The sequence below is a fragment of the Rhinolophus sinicus genome, linkage group LG04 (assembly GCF_036562045.2).
Source record: "Rhinolophus sinicus isolate RSC01 linkage group LG04, ASM3656204v1, whole genome shotgun sequence".
Taxonomy (NCBI): Eukaryota; Metazoa; Chordata; class Mammalia; order Chiroptera; family Rhinolophidae; genus Rhinolophus; species Rhinolophus sinicus.
The window spans coordinates 7177384-7197173 of record NC_133754.1 but is presented as its reverse complement, the minus strand read 5'-3'; the positions used below and the strand labels follow the sequence as shown (position 1 = coordinate 7197173).

General features: G+C 45.2%; 1 protein-coding gene across 5 annotated transcripts in view; it reads right to left on the bottom strand.

Annotated features, from left to right (window-relative positions):
- ENOX1 (ecto-NOX disulfide-thiol exchanger 1) overlaps nt 1–19790 on the bottom strand; it is a 511619-nt gene that overhangs the window by 68473 nt on the left and 423356 nt on the right. For all 5 annotated transcript variants that reach the window (XM_019749803.2, XM_074329326.1, XM_074329327.1 and 2 more), the window contains one exon: nt 8625–8809. In XM_019749803.2, coding sequence (XP_019605362.1) covers nt 8625–8809 — 185 coding nt within the window. The remainder of the gene's footprint in view (nt 1–8624; nt 8810–19790) is intronic.

Below are 19790 nucleotides of genomic sequence, written 5' to 3'. Positions count from 1 at the left end.
ATGCACCAACAATGCCTTCAATAGTCTCACCGACGTGGGACACATGCCTTCCTCTGTCGGGCCGCAGAATGCACATGTCAGAAAACGCACGTGCCGCCTGCAGGAACTCTGCATGTGCCTTTAGCAGCCCAGGGAACGGTGCCCCTGGATTATAAACGGGGATTATCATCACCAAGTGCACTGCTACACTAAGGGACCGTCCCAAGGTACCTGGCTGCAGAATGGGTGGAAAATGAAATTGCAAACTCCAAGGTAGTTAAGGCAAAGGAAAGGACAACCACGGTGGACCCCAAATTTGGCAGGTACTGTGCGCCTTGATGTCCAGTCTTTAACCCTTTTAAAGCCACGTCATCCGAGAGATGTACATGTTTTATGATTTTTCTGATTCTACTAAAATGTCAAAGACTTCTAATATGAATGTGGGAACTGTCGCATGAGTTGTTTTCTATTCAGAAAGAAGCTTCATCCGGGCCACTGAAATGGAATCCAGTGAACGTGGGCTATGTCTCCACAGCCGCAGCTTATAAATATTCCAGAGTTTTGCATGTCTGTGAGTGTATATTTATGCACGCAGTTCTTGAACATTTAAAAACTGAATGTTTTCCTACTTGCACGTGAAAATCTAAAGGAAAGCCCCTTTCTCTACACTGTCATAATGTGATTGTCTTGCTGTGTTCAGTGCTGTTCAGTGATACTGAATTATTTTCTGCACTGATGGATAATGTTTTCATAGATGAAAGATATTACAATAATGTTGAGACACGCTTCTCCCTGAACGAGTGAACAACTGGCTCCCCTGTATGTGCTGTTCTCTTCCCACTGAACAATTTTGAGGTGTATGAAGGAAGACACCTACTTAGAAGGAAGAGTCTCATACTATTAATATATTACAACTTAAATTCCAAACAGATCATTCTTTATTTTCTCACCTTCTACATCTAGTTCATGTATGTAAACATTGCACAAAAGCTCTTAAAATATAACTTATCGTTATAAAAATATTCAATTTCTTCTTTTAGAGAAGTGTCTTTTTTTTACTCTTCTTGTTCTTTTCTACATTTGTTTGTGTCATTTTCCTTAATTTTCTTCTTCTTCTTCTTTCTCTTCCTCTTCTTCTTCCTCTTCCTCTTCCTCTTCCTCTTCCTCTTCTTCTTTCTTTAACGATAGAGGAAGAACTGTCCTGCCCCTGTGTGTCCCTTATCTCTGCATATTCTTCTCAGCCTCCCGCTGGAAGAGCTTCTAGGCTTAACTCTTTGCACATCTTTTTGAGCTTAGGTTTGCCCACCTCCATACCATCAGTTTTTTTCTTAATTCCCTGCCTCCTTTTCCTCTAGAGCAAAACGCCAACACAGGATAAAGAAAAAATTAACCATTTCTCTATTGTTATTACATATTGCAGCCTCGTCATGTCACCTTTCCCAGCTATTTGTCTTCCTTTCCTCCTCCCTAAAGCCCTCCTAATTTGTGTACCTGCCCCCTCATCCTGCAGCAGCCATCTTTATTCCAAAGCACACTGCCTTAAGTTCCCATGTTCCTTCCTCATAGACACTGGGAAAACGTGCTTGCTGTTCTTGCTTTGCCTGTATGTTTCTGGACAGTCAGAATAACCTGTAATAACCTTCCCCTACCTGCCTCACAGGCCCACACACTAACCAAGAATTCATTCAAGGACTTGATCAAAGTTAAGAGTCCCTGAAACGGGTCTTTGTTCAAAATGTCAGACACAGTCCATGAGCACTTGCTTTTTGTTTTCCCTTCCTCTGGAGACTCAATTAAAATGTCTGTCAAAGAACAAACTTTAAAAAGCAAAGAGAGTGGGAAGGTATTTCTAGTGTGTGACAGATTCTGGTGTTTGTGAGATCCCCACCTCTCCTGAAAACCTGCCAGTCAATCTCCACTCCACGGGAGAAAGACTCAGCCGTGGGGGTGACCTTGACTCAGCAGTAAGGAAATCACACAGCTTCCTAGGAAGGTAAACCGAGCCCCTTCCCTCTCAAGCACACACTACCCAGCATCCCCACACGAACAAACCTGTAGCAGAAGAAGACAGACTGAGATGCGAGAAACAAAGGACCAATCCTGGAAGTAACAGAAATGATTCAGGAACAAAGATAATTTTTTAAAATTCTAATTAGTATGCTTAAAAAGACCTGAGAAGATATTGCAACCGAAAACTAAGAATATGATTGCATAAAGAGATAATAATCAAAGAGAAACGTAACATTTGCAAATAAAATAATGTGATTCTCAAATAAAAACCTCAATTGAAATGATGAAAGATAAAGTTTAAACAGATAATAGGAGAAGAAGGGTAGCGGGCACAGAACATCAGCCTGGTAGTCTATTATCTGATTGGTGGGCAGTTCAGGAAGAAAGTAAGAACACAAAACTAAAGTGAAAAATTATTAAGGAAAAGAGACTCCTGCTGCAGACTCTCATTAGTTTGTCTGTGTTCTTTGCCTGGAGCACCTCCTCCACACTCTGTGGCACCACCATAGGAAGTCCCCTGGGAGCAGTGGGTCTGCCGGGCTTTCGAGGATTTTCACCATTTTTAAGGAACAAGCTTTTTTTCAGAAATAATAATAATAATAATCTCTAAAATGTTCTTGGATGTGCTCATTTTGCCTGTCTTTCCCCCAAATTTCTAATGATCAAAAACAGCACCATCCCCAGCCACCTTGGCCACCGGCCACTTTCATCAGCACAGGCCCCTTCAGCAGTCACCTTCACCACCACAGCCACCATCACCACCACCCTCAGTGCCACTCCTGCTACCATAATTATCCTGCCTTTGACACGTACACATCAGGCTTCATTACATATGAATTTCAAAGAACAATTGAGCGCAGACTTTTCACTATCACTAAATACTTACTGCGCAATTGAACAATGCGAAGGAGATTTTAGAAGAGATGAGATGCTTAACTTAAGTGGTCAGACACACTCACTGATATTCTAACTTCAACACACTTCCATTTATTTATTAATTTATCTCAAAGACCAATTCTTGACCAACATTTGCCCAAATCAGCTGGGGTTATTTTATATTTTACGCAAGTAACAGTATTGTATTTCTCTGTCTTCTATAAAATTGTCTACATTAGTGAGGTTTTGTTTATACACACACACACAGAGAAAATCACACATATTTGTCTCTTGGGGAATAAGGGAAAACACTACTTGTTATTAATACTTAATTTCTAAAATGGTGTTGATCATAATAATCTGTTCCCCGATTTCTCTGATCTTCCCTTGTTGAAAGTAGTCAACACAATCGACTTGCCACTGCTCTATGTGGATCAGTAGCTCAGTGGCCGAAGACAGCTGGTCTTCAGACGACATTTGCTAACACTATGTAAAAGCATGAAAGTATTCATGAGGACATCTTCTGACATAATTGTCATTAGTCACACACAGTTTTATGATCAACAGTTTAGCGTGGCATTCTGTTATTACCTGATTATCAGTCCTGTGAATATGACTTACACATGGCTTCAAAGAGAATTTTGATTTTAAGTTGCTTATTTAAAAATATGACATAGTGACCTACACTCAAGCATGAAAATACAAATATTGTTTAAATTTAGGTGTGATTAAAACCCTAACGTAGTGGCTAAACCACCATACTGTAGTGGCCGAAAAAGACAAAACAAGCAGATAAAACCACAAACTGACCATACCAAGTGCTGACCAACGGGGACACAGAACAACTGGAATTCTCAGGTCGTCTGAGAATGCACAATGGTCCAGACATTTTGGAAAACAGTTCAGCAGTTTCTTTAAAAGTTAAACATACCATATGACCCAGCAATCCTCCTCCTAGGTATTCACACAAGTGAAATGAAAAAATTATGTCCAAACAAAGAGCTTGTGAATGAATGTTTACAGCAGACTTATCTGTATTTGCCCCAAACAGTAAATCACCCAAACGTCCTTTAATTGATGACAAATAAATTATGGCTCTTCTTACAATAGAGTACTATTCAGCATAAAAAGGAATGAACTGATCCACAGCAACATGGATGAATCTCAAATTCATTATTTTGCAAATGAGTAAGTGAAAGAAGCCAGACTCCAAAGACTACATACTGTGTGATTCCACATATACGAGGTCTGACTATTAACTCATCCTAGAAAAAATGCTACATACCTCCTTGCTGAATATCACTATGGTCACCTTCAAAGTACTCCCCTAGGGAAGCTATGCACTGACACCAGTGCCTAGTCCACCCTTCAAAGCAATTTTGGAACTCTTTCTGGAATGGCCATCAGAGCTGTTATTGTATTACCCTTGATGTCCTGAATGTCACCAAAATGTCTTTCTTTCAATATTTCCTTTATCTTTGGGGAAAGAAAGAAGTCATTGGGGGCCAGATCAGGTGAGTAGGGAGGGTGTTCCAATACGGTTATTTGTTTACTGGCTCAAAACTCCCTCACAAACAGTGCCGTGTGAGCTGGTGCATTGTTGTGATGCAAGAGACATGAATTGTTGGGGAAAAGTTCAGGTCGTCTAATTTTTTCACGCAGCCTTTTCAGCACTTCCAAATAGTAAACTCGGTTAACTGTTTGTCCAGTTGGTACAAATTCATAATGAAAATCCTTCTTATATCAAAAAAGGTTACAAGATCATTACAATAAGTTTGCTAAGTTAATTGTCAGATCTCGTATGGCATTCCGGAAAAGGCAGGGTAGAAAACAAATCAGTGGTTGCCGGGAGTGGGTTTGGTGGTGATGGAAATGTGTTATACATTGATAGTGTTAGTGGTGGTTACATGAGTGTACACATTTGTCGAAATCCATACAACAACGCCCCTAAAAAGAGTTATTTGTACTGTATGTATGTTTTTACCCCAGTAAACCTCAAAAAACAATTCAGTGCGATAATCTGAAGATCAATAGGAGTTTAAAATCTGTATATTCTCTCACTGTGTATCTGAAGATACAAACGAAAGCAGATAACCGCACAGCTAGGCTAACCTCACTGCGAGCTGAAGATCATGGAGAGCGCACGTGTTACCATGGAGTCAAGCTCTGACTCCCCTGTGTGTGCAACCTCTCATATAAGTTATGACTCACAGTGATGCAGGGGTAGTCTGAGAAACAACCAGACAAAGTCACCCGAGAGTTTTTCATTTTGAGGAATCCTGCCCATAATGTTTTCCTCATGATCACACGAGAAACCGTGTGAAGTCAGTCAACATATCCTTACGGGATTACAAGAAGAAAGGTTAGAGATCTTCTGGCTACCCTGGAAGGCAATTCTAAAAATTATATGCGAGTTCTAAGGCTGTTAAGGCTCTCTATTTCCTTTTGTTTGTTACAGAAATAATTTCCCATAGATGGATTGCTAAAGCAATGACATGTGGCAGGCCAACCCCTCCTCTGTCTGTTGACTTTCCCGTGAGACCATGATTTTCTAATTTAAAAAGCGGAGAGCGGGCAGATTGAGAGGAGGTTTTAAAGTCAGGAGAATTCTTTGCAGTGGGGCTCAAATTAGCAATTTGCGGTAATTTATTCAAAGTGATGCTAAGGTAGAAATATAAATCTTAAAACACACACATATTTTCAAACTATATTGAAGATCTGTTGCAACAGAGGTTGCCACGGAGCCAACGAAACCACCAGCGAAAATTAAAATCACATCTGTTGCCCTTGGGTTAGTACTGCTAGGGGCTGAGGAGGTGCCCCACGTAACTAGGGTGTCAGCTCTCACCACGCCCTGCCTCGCTACTGAGGACCCCAGAAGCCACATAACCCAGAGCTCCCCACAGCTGCCATGCTAGTTCTGGCCTCCGGGCCTCTGTCAATTCACTCCTCCAATCAACAAATATATGCTGCCTCTCTGCTGTGTGTCTGTGATTGAGTCAACTGTGTCCCCTGCAAATGCATATGGGGAAGTTCTAATCCCCTGCACCTCAGAATGGGACCTTATTTGAAAAGAGTCATTGCAGATGTCCTTCATTAAGATGAGGTCATACTGGAGTAGCATGAGCCGCTTAATTCTATACAAATTGTGACCTTATCCAAAGTGGATATTTGGACACAGACACACACACACACACACACACACACACACACACACACAGGGAGGATGCCATGTGAAGATGAAGGCAGAGAGCAGGGTGATCTGTCTACAAGCTAAGGAAGGACAAAGATGACCAGCGAACCACCAGAAGCTGGGGTCGCCCTGGAACACATCCTCCCCTCACAGCCCTCAGAGGACCCAGCCCTGCTCACACCTTCATCTTGCACTTGCAGCCTCCAGAACTGTGAGACAGTAAGTTTCTGTTGTTTAAACCAAACCCAAACTAACCAAACCAAAACCAAAACCAAATCCCAAAAGACAAAACAGAAAACCTAGACTAAAATAAAGTTCCTACTGATAAGGAGATTCTGCAAATGTGTGAGAAGCTGCAGCAGCTGAGTGTCTTCTTGAAGTGGCTCTTGGTCAGTGGTGATGTACAGCTCTGCTCCAGAGTGGCCCAGGCCCAGGGCGCCCCAGATCCCCAGCACCCTGTGCTGGCACCCCCACCACACTTTTCCCTGACTTCCCAGTTTACTCTCGCCTCCTCTGACTTCTTTTAAATTTGAATCTTCAACCACCTTGAAGGTTGTATCAACTTTTAAAGCAACTGGGATAATCTTCCTTGAAAGAAAAGTGGGAGTGCTGTGGGAGGTGGGACATCGTAGCTTGTGGGCTAGGTCTGGGGTCATGGTCTACGGAAATCGACAGACTCCCCTCCTGGCAAGGTCACCTACACACACACCCAATGCCAGGCCCTGTGAACAACCCCTGGGAGCCTCGCACAACAGCTGTTACAGCGATTTCCAAGGGCAGGGACCTCCACAATGACGGCAATGACATTTTCCTGGCAGGCTCTCTCCTCTGAGTCTCACTGATTTGTCTAACACACACTGTGACCACCAACCAGTCGGCCATCAAAGCCAAGACTCAAAAATTGCTTTAAAATGGCAGGAGATGTTTGAGACATAATTTCCGTGACTTGGTCTTTAACTTGTTTATATCCCAATTCCCACTTCTTTTTTATATCCCTTCCTCTCAATTATTTTTCCCTGCTTGGTGAATGTTTCTGCAGCAGCTACCTCTCATTGTTAAGACACTTTTATAGCCAATTCATGCTCCTGATCTTAGCTACCTTAGTCAATATGCATGGGGGAATTTAGAAAAATATCCCATTCCCTATGTATTTAATTTCCCATTATCCTACTTATATTTCCCTTGTTTAAATAAAAAAAATCTTTTTTTTTCCTTTTTGCCAGAAAAGAGTGGTTAAATTCACATATTCAGAGGGGTAAAAAAAACTACCTATGTGTGATGATAATTTATGCTATATTATTCTATGATAGCTCCAAAGACCAAAACACCCTGTGTATCAGCTATCAACTGATGTTTTCAGATATCAATCCAGCTGTGAATCTTCTATTTGGTTCCCCCACCACCAGGGCTCCAGTTATCCCCTCTCTTCAACAAGTCATTTCCCACAGTCTGTGTTCCATCGTCTTCAGAAGCCCACAGCTTGTCTCCTCCTAATAACTGCTGGAAATACACTCCTTTAACTTGAGTATGCCGCCCTGAGTCTGCCATTCTTTAACAAAAGCACAGACCCTGGCCTATTTTTAAAGTTGCCCCTCACCCCAAGTTCTAGTGCTTTATCCATCCCATCAACAAATATTTTTTTTTTTTTTTGGGGGGGTGTATTGTATTATATATGTATTTTTTCTATCTCTCTTTTTTTAATTTATTGGGGTGACAATTGTTAGTAAAATTATATAGCTTCCAGGTGTACAATTCCAGGTGTACAGAAATGGGATCATCTATAAATCCCATTGTGTATTCACCACCCAGAGTCAATTCTCCTTCCATCACCATATATTTCATCCCCCTTACCCTCATCTCCCACCCCCCACCCCCCTTACCCTCTGGTAACCACTAAACTATTGTCTGTCAGTAAGAAAAGATGATATAGGAACATTTGTGACAACATGATGGATCTTGAGAGTATAATGCTAAGCGAAATAAGTCAGACAGAAAAAGCAGAGAACCATATGATTTCACTGATATGTGGTATATAAACCAAAAACAACAAAAGAACAAGACAACAAATGAGAAACAAAAACTCATAGACACAAATATTTCTTAAAGATGTAGTGTGCTCATAGAACCTGTCTAGATCCCAAGCATAATCCAGAAGAAGTGGAAATGACATTGCTTCTGTTTTCACTGATCTTGAAAACAAACAAACTCACTCTGCTTTGGTGAAATCAGTTGGCATGCTTTTCATTTAAAAGTTCTGAGAACAAAACACTTATATCACGATCAGGATGGTACAGACCATTGGCGATGAGGCTAAATTTCATATCCAAACCTCTCCATCACCCAGACTTTCTTCCTTTACTTTCTACCTTGAGGGCGGATTTCTGCAATGTATTTCTTTAGTTTGGCTTTTCCCCAGGCTCTACCCTTCCACCAACAGCCATCGGCACTGCTCTTTCCTAGCAACTTAGCTTTTTGGTTGTTTCTTCTCCCCCACCTGTCCTGGCAAATGGCTCCCATTTCACTTCCACCCATGTTCAAAAAAAAAAAAAATTGTGGGCTCACATACCTGCTGCATGCCTTGCAAGGTTTGCTGCAGGAACTGAAGCTGTTGGTCCTTGGTGAGGTTTTCTTCTGTTCGGAAAAGCTGTTCTTTTTCTTGTTTCAGCAGCTCTACCTCATTCCTATAGGCGTCCAGCTGCCAACGGAGACTGTCATTCTCTTCTTTAAGGGCATAGGCCTGAGCAGCCAGGGCTGGGGGACAAACAGAAGGAGTTCAGGTGAGTTACCTTCGTGCTTCGATGGAGGGGGCCTTCTGTGGGAAAGGGGAGTCTCACCCACATTCTGAACATCCGATCCAGCTCGGAAATTACACCGAAATGCCTCACCCCAGGGCTCCTCACCGTTGGTGAGCATCCCTCCTTGTGCAACTTTTAAAAAAATCTATTCTATTTGTCCTGTCTCACGTATGAATGTTTCCTGTGGGAACCGGACGGAGCTCTTCCAAATGTGTTGTCTCTGGTCCCCTCCCTGTATGCTGGGCATCCTCTCGGAAGTCAGTATGTGTCTGGGGGTGCTGGCAATGTTCAGGATTCCAGGTGACAGTCCCATGGCCCATGTTGCTGTCCTCTCCCTTTCCGCAGGATTACTTGGCTCCTTGCAGCGCTGCCCTTTTCTCAGCAGCAGCAGCCCCGCAGGGGGAGCACGCAGGGCCCAGGGCAGGGAGGGACGCTTATGCTCTCTGCTGGGACAAACGGCACAAACTATTTTCTCTAACTCCTACCAGAATGGTAACCTGCTTCCATCTGTTTCACCAGCAGAGGAAAACTCTTTTTCACTACAAGGCTGATGGGTTACTCTAACTTTCCTTCCTGACACCTACAATTCTGTGTGTAGGTTCAGACCTCAGTCACATCGCCGTCTCACTGGGATACTGAGGCCGCTCTCTCAGGGTCTTACACGTCTCAAGGAACTGAATGACTGGGGAGCGTGAATGGCCAAAGAGACAGTGAAGGACGGGGCACCCTTCCTCCACATGCCAGCTCACTGCTCTGTGGTCTCTCCAGTGTGGACAGCAGCTTGCTGAGCACTCGCCATAAAACGGACACGGGCCAAGGGCTTCGCGTGAACTCACGCACTTCCTAACTACCCCCACTGAGCCTGTGCCGTGTGTGCTGCTCTTAGTCTCCCTCTTTACAGATGAGGAAAACGAGGCCCAGAGAAGTCAGAGGACGTGTGTGAGCCCTCAAAGCAAGTCATTCAAACAGTCTTCACACCCAGACTGCTGGCTCCAGGGTCCCGGCTCTCAGTCCCTCGGCAATTCTGCCCGTCTGTGCGTTTAGCTCAAAATCAATCTCGAATTCTCCCTTTCTCCTCTCCCACTGGTGTCGCACATTATTTCCCCCTCCCACAGAAAATTCTTTCCGTACTTTTGGAAGCAAGAGAAAGTGAAAGAATATTTTAAAAGCTTGTTATTAGAAACTTCTTCGAAGAAGTAACTTCCGGTTTGTGAGGCACCGTTTGGACCTACTATCGTCCTCAGCCCGTGCTCACTCCCACCACCTCCCCGAACCCCGACCCCTGCCAGACAGCCAGATGGAGGGCAGTGTCTCATGTGTCCTCCTGCACGTCACATATGATGACGGCAAGTCTTTACTGATGTGCCGTGAGACCCTGGTGAATCCGCTCTGCAAACATCAAACGTCAAATTATGTTAAGAATTGTTTTGTGGTATTCTACTTTTCAAAATGATCACCTATGTAGAGTACACACTAAAATACTGCAAACCATTAGGGATCGATTAGTCAACAAGGATTTACTGCACGCGTGCTCTGTGCCCGGGCAGCTTGGATCATGAAAGGAAGAGACAGAGTATGTCTCTTCTCTCACGGAGCTGCAAATAAGAAACTGACACATTTGGAAGGAAACCAACACATTCACAGAAAGAGAGGACAGCCTGATGCCTGATATATAGGAAGAACTCCATAAATGCTGCTCGAGTGACTAAGTGAATGAGCACCATAGTGTCAAGGTAGATGGCAAATGAATGCATCCATGCGAGTTCAGGAAAGAGAAAGAAAAACGCCAACTGGAATAATTAAAGTGGGCTTTGGAGGATGCAATCCCAGAAGTGGGCACGGTCATCCCCTCAGGAGCAAGAGCCTAAGCAAATGTCCAGCGATGAGAATTGAAGAGAGTATTTGGGGCAGGAAGAAGAGAAGCTCGACCAAAAATGGCCAGAGTCTGTCTGGAAACGGTGAGAGACAGGCGAGCCGTGTCAGGTGGCGAGAGAGGATCGAGGCTCAGAAGTCAGGCTGGAGAGTGGGCTCAACGGAGCGGCCAAGTGACAAGGACTGAAGACCTGAGGAAACGGGTGACAGGATGATCGGTGAGGCGGTGGTGTGCGGAATGAGCTGCAGGCTGAAGGGAATGAGCAAAGGGAATTTTGTTTGGTGGACACGCGTGTGCAAAACCAGGGAGCGGCCAATTTTACAGTTTTTAGGGACTCCTGAAATCAGACGTGGCCCAGGGTACACCCAGGAGCATGAGCGAGGGCGTGTGACATTGCTCTGCCCGACTTCAGATCTTGTCCACACCCTGAGACACCTACTCCTGACAACTCAGTTTACCAATCCATGAGGAAATGGTTACGAGGCATCATTTGAGAGAGGGATGTTGTAATAGGGCAAAATTACCGAAAATGCAAACGATGAAAAAAGTGTTGGCACTACAGAAGCACATTACTACATTTAGTAGCATTCAAAGACACTTAAGTCATTTCCTTAGGAAGCTCTATTTGGCCCTTCCTCAATTCAGACTGGCATTTTTATTATCATAACTGATAGCAGGTGTTTGTGAAGAAATCGATTAGTATGCAGGGATGGAAATTACATTTTCCAAATGAATTGCATAGTCTGCAAGATACACTGAAATCTGTGTAGCAAAATGCAAGCAGCTATAAAGCATGTGCCAGCAACATTATTTAAATAAATTATCTGAACATAAATACATGGAGGAAAGCGCACCATCTATTACTTTAGGGGTTCTCTTATAAGCTCGTGGAATGACACTACTGACAGCTCTTATTCTTGGCTAAACCAAGTGACCACGGCTCCTGCCAGCTAGGATACCACGTTGTTTGCAGTTCTGGAATAGGAATGTGGTATCATTACATATATATAAAAACCCAGCTGCTGCAACTCTGTCCAGCCCCCCAATCAATACCATAGCCAATCCCATCAATGTTTTTATAATTGGGGCATAGAACTGGTTTAATTCCTGATTAAGTGATTTCAAGCTAGATATTTGCAAAAAAAAAAATGTTTGGTTACTCATGTGGCAGCAAAGTGGCTATCTTCTAAAGGGTGAGAAATTGTATATTGACACCACTTAACTTCAGGCCACCTGTTTGTAGATGTTATTCAGCGTCAGGCTGCAGTGCTGAACCCACACCCCAGAGGAGGCTTCCTAGAAGCAGCTAGATTGTGTTTCCTGGACCGGAGCTCTAAAAGAAACAAAATCCTAATAAAGTCTAACTTAACATCATTTCTCACTGCATTAAAAATTCAGAAACTTGAAAGGTCCACTCTTTCATTTCTCTTATTTTTTTTTTTCTCTTTAGTTCGTTCTGGGACAATGTAATAAATTAAATGATTTTGAAAAATGTGTAACCAAGCTTCCATGATCAAATGTACCCTTGAGAGACTGAACAATAAATGCACTATTCACACAAGCACAAGAATAAAAAATAAGCGACAGTGCGCGTCTTTTTGTAAGAATCCCCAAGGAGGGCCCTGTGTGCCGATGAATGGAATATTTAGCTAAGAACCACCACATGTGGATTACCAGTTTTCAATTTAAAAATAATAAAAAAAAGATACAAGAAGACACTTCAAAGGTAAACCATTCTGAGCATAAGTCAGTCTTCCTTTGGTGGTTTTAAAGGCCCTGCTGAATCCAGTGGTGCGTCTGGATTATCACTGATTCCTTCAGCAGCCAACTGTTTATTGAGAAACCATGGGCAAGGAGCTGTGACATATGAAAAGGGAAAGCCAGGGCTGTCATCGATTTCTACTTGATTAGGACCTTGGAAAAACTGTTGCTGGAATTTTCTGATTGGATCAAAAATGAAATAACAACACTGGAAAAAGTTTGCTCAACAAAGTTAACTTACATTTTAAAAATCAACATGAGGCTACTAAAATTACCAAAGTGACGCTAGTGTACGAAAATTGATCCAAAGATTAAATTGCACTGCTGAAAAAGAGGTTTAAAGGAGGGGTGTCCAAACTTTTTTCAACGTTTTTCACCAAGGGCCATATGCGGTAAAATACACAAACAGCTGGGCCACTCACTCGACGTGAAGTACATATTGCCTCACCTGGTTTATTTAAGTAAACTAAATATATTTTTGGAGCTTGCCGCGAGCGAGTAAGAAATGGATTGTGGGTCGCAGTTGGCCCGTGGGCCGCAGTTTGGACCCCCTGGTTTAAAGGTATTACGTCACCTCACTGTACTCTACTAGATTCTATATAAACCATTACTCTTCATGTTAATTATGGTCCAAGTGACCTCTTCCCGCTCCTGTATTACTTACTTGTGTTTCCATGGGAACAGATAATGGCATGCTTAACTTCTTTACGTAAATAATCTAGTGGAAGCTTTGAAATCTCTCTCTTACGAGCCTGAGCCAGCCTCAGAAAAACAATTAGCACCATATGAAAAATGTAAGTTATTTTGGGTGATGTCCCAGTAAGCTAATAGTATGTTAATATCTTTTTTTCATGCTCAGGCAAGATGTAACTAAATAATAGAACACTTCAACATATTGTTTCTAACAATATCTGGATGTCTCAAGAACAGTTCGGCTTTGCGTCCTTGGGGAACTGTGTTTAATATCCTCCCTCCACGTTGACAGATGTCCTCCTGGAATGGCATGAGCAGGCTGCTGAACCCTGCACTTCTTTCCCACGTGCAAGGAAAGTCCTTTTCAAGGATCTCATGGGCTGCCCAGATGGGTGGTTGTGCTGGTAGGTCCAGAACACAGGACGACACAGGGTCTGAGGCCTGGAAGACATCCCCGTGGTATCTGTTCTCCTTCCAGCCCTGACGGCCCGGTGACTTAGGGACTCTGCAGGCTCCATCGTCCTCCCTGCATCCTGGCTCTTCTCACAGGGTGCCTGGGGTCAGCTGAGCTTCTGTGGCAGAGAGAGCACACTGTGTACCTCCCAAGCTCTGCTGTTCTGTGCTTATACAGCGGTGTTCCTGAGCGGTGACTGACAGCCTTGGGGTTGCCACATGACTGGCTTTCACCCAGGGAGCGTGAGCAGGAAGGATGTCTGCTTTCTGCACAATCCCTCGTTGTCTTCCTGCTGCTGGAAGGAGCACATGGTGGACAGCTGCCCAGAGACCAAGAATATCTGCTTTGGATGCTTCTGTGCCCAAGAAATAAACTGTTTTGCTTTGTTTTGGTGTGTTTGTGTGTGTTTTCTTTTTGTAAGTCTCTGAAGATTTGGGACTTACTTATAAAACAGCTGGGGTTAGTTTAACCCAACAATTCACAGATATTGGCCCCCACCAGAATCTGCTGAAACATCTTTCGGAGCCTGGATGGAAGCCTGAGCATTTGCCTTCCTCCGAGTTCCCAGGTGGTGCTGAGGCTGCTGGGACCGAGAGCACACTTTGAGAACTGCTGGCCACTGCTCAGTCTGTCACCTGCTTCCTGGACTGCGGTTCTGGTTCGCATGTTTGGACAAATACTTCTGGGGAAACCGTACGTTGGTCTTGTCATTCTTTCATTCCATGGCCTCCTATTGTCTGGAGCCCAGCTCCACGCTCAGCACCCTCGATGGTGGTCCTCCCAGCCCAGCCCAATGCCCTGAGCACCTCCTCAGGGAGTGAGGGGGGATTTGGGCAAAAAAGTCACTCCTCTATTTTCCTTCCCATTTTCCCTAAATAACAGTAGCAGCAGCAGCAGCGGTGGTAATACTACCAGTGACAGTAAGAGCTCAGGAGTTTATGTGCCAGGCAATGTGCTAAGAGCATTCTATTTGCACAAACTCCTTTCACCTCACAAAAAGCGAGACCTAGGAAATACGAGTATTAAGAGGTCTGACAATGAAGTTCGAGAACTTGTTACAACGATGTTTCTAAACTTTCTTGATATCAGAGGGATTATTCATTATGAATTTGTACCAACTGGACAGTTAACCAAGTTTACTATTTGGAAGTGCTGAAAAGGCTGCATGAAAAAATTAGACCTGAACTTTTTGCTAACAATTCATGGCTCTTGCATCACGACAATGCACCAGCTCACACAGCACTGTATGTGAGGGAGTTTTTAGCCAGTAAACAAATAACTGTATTGGAACACCCTCCCCACTCACCTGATCTGGCCCCCAGTGACTTCTTTCTTTACCCAAAGATAAAGGAAATATTGAAAGACAGACATTTTGATGACATTCAGGACATCAAGGGTAATATGACGACAGTTCTGATGGCCATTTGAGAAACAGAGTTCCAGAATTGCTTTGAAGGGTGGACTAGGTGCTAGTATCAGCGCATAGCTTCCCCAGGGGAGTACTTTGAAGGTGACCGTAGTGATATTCAGCAATGAGGTGTGTAGCACTTTTTGTAGGATGCGTTTGCGAACCTGTCAGACCTCGTATTTGTGAGTTTGAGAGACACGGCGGTTGCATAGGTTTGTGCTGGTTGTGGGGGCAGGTTTACAATCAGCAGGTGTGACTGCAGAACCTGTATTCCTAGACATAATGCATGACGTGGCCTTGCAGAGAAGGAAAGCAGGGGCAGCTCCGCAGTGGCGATTTCGTTCCTCTCAGAGGGAACATTCCATTCCCGCCTCTATTGTGGGGAGTGTTCCGCTGGAGCAAGGCCCTGCGAAGAAAGTGAAGAGCTTGGCCCTTTGTGAAAAACACACACACGTGTCTACTGCAGGAGAAATGCGGAATGGCTGAGCTCATCCATCTGGCTGTCTTGAGGTCTGATTCCAACCAGTCCCAGACGCCTTCTCCTGCCCCGTGTCTCCCTCCTCTGAAGTGGCCACACTGACAGCCGCAAACCGCTGAGCTCCAGGGCCTCAGGGGTTAATAAGGCCCCATTAAGGGAGCTGTGCTCAAGGCCTCATGCTTCTCAAAGGACCTCCGTCATGGCGCCTACCCGACCATCTCCCCTCACCCGCGTGTGTAAGTGTCCAGCGCCTTCAGTTAGAGTAAAGGTAGTGGAAAGCCCTCTTTCCCAGAGTTTGGTCCCAAGCGTCTGAACAGGTTGAGAAGTTGCAGCCCCACCCACAGGTGAGATGAAGGCCCCAGCTCATCGGGCAGCAGTCACTGTGGTGCCTCCCCATGTCCAGGCTCAGGGCTGGACAGCATTGTGAGATGCCAGCCGCACAGCCAGTGTCCTGCTGGATACAGCCTCTTATGGTCCCAACGGACCGCCATCGATCTGTTTTTCAGTAACACCTGTATCGTCACGGAAGCAGCAATCTTCCTCAAACTGCTCACGGAAATTCCTTCTGCGACATTTTTGCAGAATTATTATTATTACAACTTAGCATTGGCATACCATTTTATACGTGCAGCCTGCATTACTGTCTGTGCATTAGCTGTTATTCAGGTCTGCAGAGAAGCACGCTGTCTAGCTCCATCTTTGTGTGAGGCCAGGGGGATGAAGGTAATTTGGAAAATGCAGGTAAGCTAGATGCTGTTATTATAGTGGCTCAAATGTGAGTCTGGAGACACGACTGGCAGCAGGTGACTCAGGAAAACCAAGTGCTCCGCCCGTCCTTCCACACAGCTCTTCCTAGGAAGGGGTCTGCGCCAGTGGCAGGGACTCTGGGTTGCTTCTGGGCGCCTGGCACTACAGAGTTCACATCATGCTTCATCGTTTGCCCATTGGCGTTACCCTCTGCCGCCTCCCACAGCCCCCTCCATTGTCCTCGGAGGAAAGTACACAAAAGAAAGAGGCATGCCCACTCCTGGCTGCAGCAGGATGAGTCTGCCACTTAGAAGGCTGCTGAAGGATGCCACCTGCTACCCAGCTGAGGAATGCCTTAGGTGTCCTCTGGGAAGGGCGTACGCAGTGACCCCTGCAAACCTCAGGTGAGTGCTGCTGTAGGCACAGCACGGCCCCTGCCCGACCTCAGAAGCGCCCTGCCAGGCAGCCAGGAGAACCAAGGACAGCTATGGACCTGGCCGTGGCCTCTTAGCACTGCCTGGGTGGGGCTGTGCCCACAGTGTGTTAAGCCAATAGGATTAAGGGAGAGGAGGCTTCCGGCTGGGAAGGGAGAGCTGAGGGAGGGCGCTTCTGTGAAGGAGGAGGGGTGGGCTGGGCCCCACATGCACAAGCTGAGGGGGTGCAGGGGTGGGGCTGCCACACGGGGGAGGTGGCTTTCACGGAGGACTCAGCCGTCTCCAGAAGGAGCAGCTGCCCAGGCTGACTGGACACGATCAGTGGGGGTAGAGGAGGCTGGGCTGTTAAGAGCCCCAAGTCCAGGCAACAGCCACCCCTGGAGGGCACCCCACCTCTATTCTTCCTTTTCTTTTGATTAGACTTCAGTTGTCTTTTTCACTTTCAATCCCTACTTCCCTTTCCAACATATAGCACTAGCTTTTTTCTACCTTCTAAAGGCTTTAAAGATGCTTTTTATGGAGTCACACTTAGACCAAGATAAATCACGTAACGACACGGATTTTCAGGAACAGACACCCCTCCCTTGGCCACGGTCCCCCTCCTTCCCAGACAGACCCCCCCCATGCTTGGGAACATCACTCGCTCCACCAGTGGGTTTTACTCGGTGCGACTGCACCACAGCTGATCTTGTTCGAAGAGAGAAGCCTTCCCCTGAAGGGGTGTCTCCTCTCACATGGAAGGGCTGTCACCTCTTTCTCCTCCTAACTTGCAGATTTCTTTCCAATTTAACAGATGGTCACTTCTCATTTTCTTCAAGAAACCTTCCCCTCAAGAAGTGATATTTCCTACGCCTACTAACCCCCCTACACTGCATGCACACACACACACACACACACACACACACATTGAACTGCTGCTTCCTACCACATAAAACACATCCACACTCTGAAATGTGAAATAAATGAAGGTCAGCCCCAAAGCAAAGCATGTTCTCAGCCCTAGGCATCACCCTTTGCAAGAAATAGTGACTTTCCCACAAAGCTTTTCTAGCACCAAATGCTTGGGATAACAAAGATGAATTGAATAGAAAGTCTTTTTCTTCTCTCAGTTTCTGTGCCCTATATAAACTCCAGCTATCTAGCCCACTGAGTGGGGACCGAGATTTTGCTCTTAAGCTTGGTGGGAAGCAATGGGCAGTGACTGAGCTCAGGCTGCCCCTCACGTCGGCTCCTCCCCATACCCTCGTCACCAACGTGGACACTGACTTCTGCACACTTATGTGTGCCTGGCGTCAGGACAGAAACACTCCCCATCCTCTCTGAAAATACAACCAAGGCAGAACGACACTGGTATGAACAACTAATTGGTATCTCAAGGCCCGTATTCCTCCAAGTTTGTTCCACACACTGCCGTGGTAGGTCTTAAGTAAGAATTCGTGGCCCCATCCCAGATCTGCTGAACCCGAGTTTCTGGACTGGGGTCTGGGGATTCGCATTTCAACAAGTTTCTAGGGTGATTCTAATGCATGCCACAGGGGTACCACCACCCCCTAAACTTTAAAACTCGGTCCTCATCTCCTCATGCTTTCTTCCCGACCTTTTTCCACGCTTGCATTTCTTGCTTTTTTTCTTTTTTTTTGACACCTGCTTTCTCTCAGCCTTTTCTACCAGCTTCTCTGTTATTGCGAGGACCTCTTCTTCTCCAGCTTTTACCATCCATCTGTGGCCTTTTAGGACTCCCTGCCGTCCATCTTGCCTTCTCACATTTCACTAATCTCTCTACCTGTTCCTCTCTTAATGCGGCTTCCTGCCTCTCCTGTGATGATTTTGTGACGGAATGCTTTCATAAATCCTCCAGGCAATGTCTCCATAACACATTTTTCTGATCTACTGGATGCTGTTGTGAATGAGTTTTCTTTGCAGCCATATTTCTGGAGAAAGTTCCTGCTACAGCAGGTTTGTGGCTGGCACCCAGGAGAGGCCTGGCCGAGCCGCTGTGCATGGTGGGAACCAACCACCCTTGACCGAACCTCTTACTGGAGGAGACGAGGCCCATCCTGTGTGCCGGCTCTGCCTACACCAGTCGTGAGGTCCTCAGAGACTCTTCTGTTTGGCACGTGCCCAGGCATCCTTGCTTCCCTCTCTCACCGCTCATGGGTGAGAAAACAGTCCCTTGGTTATTTTCCTAGAGTCAGAGAAAAACAGGGACTTTGTCCTGGGCTCTGAGCACATTTTTCTGCATCAGGCTACCTTCATTTTTCCTCTCCTTCCAACCAGCCTTTTTCCCATTTAGACCAAAGGCTACTTCAAGGGCACCTCATGCAGATATGATGAGGGGGACATCTCCACCTGTGTGATACAGGTGAGACTTAAACGAATAAACTACCTCCTTCCCTTTCATTTCTTCTTCCTTTGGGCCTTCATTATTGCCTATGTCAGTCACTTCCTTCCCACTAAACCATTGTACCTTTTACTCTATTTTAATTCTCATTCTCATATTTTATGACCTTATTTCAACCTGTTTCTTTTTTGCCATTTCCCCACCTATTACTGACAGCCATCAATCCTCCTGTTACATGCTAGTGTTTTCAATCTTTTGGGCGTCAGAATCACCTGAGGAATGTTTTAATAACATAGCGGCCTGGGCATTAACCCGCAGGCATTGGTATTTGTATGATGCCTCCCAGGTCTTTCTCGCATGCAGACAGGGCTGTGAAGAACTCATTTACATTCTGTCATGGCTCACCAGTATCAATTCCCAACATTGCCACAGTACTTGGTATTTGCAAAATGCCACAGAATCCCTTAATTGGTTAGTTCCTACGACCTTGAGGACACTCTCTTAGGATGAGCCTTATGTCACTGCTGAAAAAGCTCAGGCTTTGGAGAAGGGACATCATTTGCTAAGCCATGGCAGAAACAAAACTAAGATACCTCAAGGGGCCTCTGACCTCATCTGCTTCCAAGTTGTTTCTTTGCTCCGTTCAGTGACTCTGCCGGGGATACTGATTCTCCCTCATGGAGGCCACCTCCTCAGAGTCTTTCTAATGACTTGACCACTTGGATGACCCTGTCTTAAGAAAAGCATC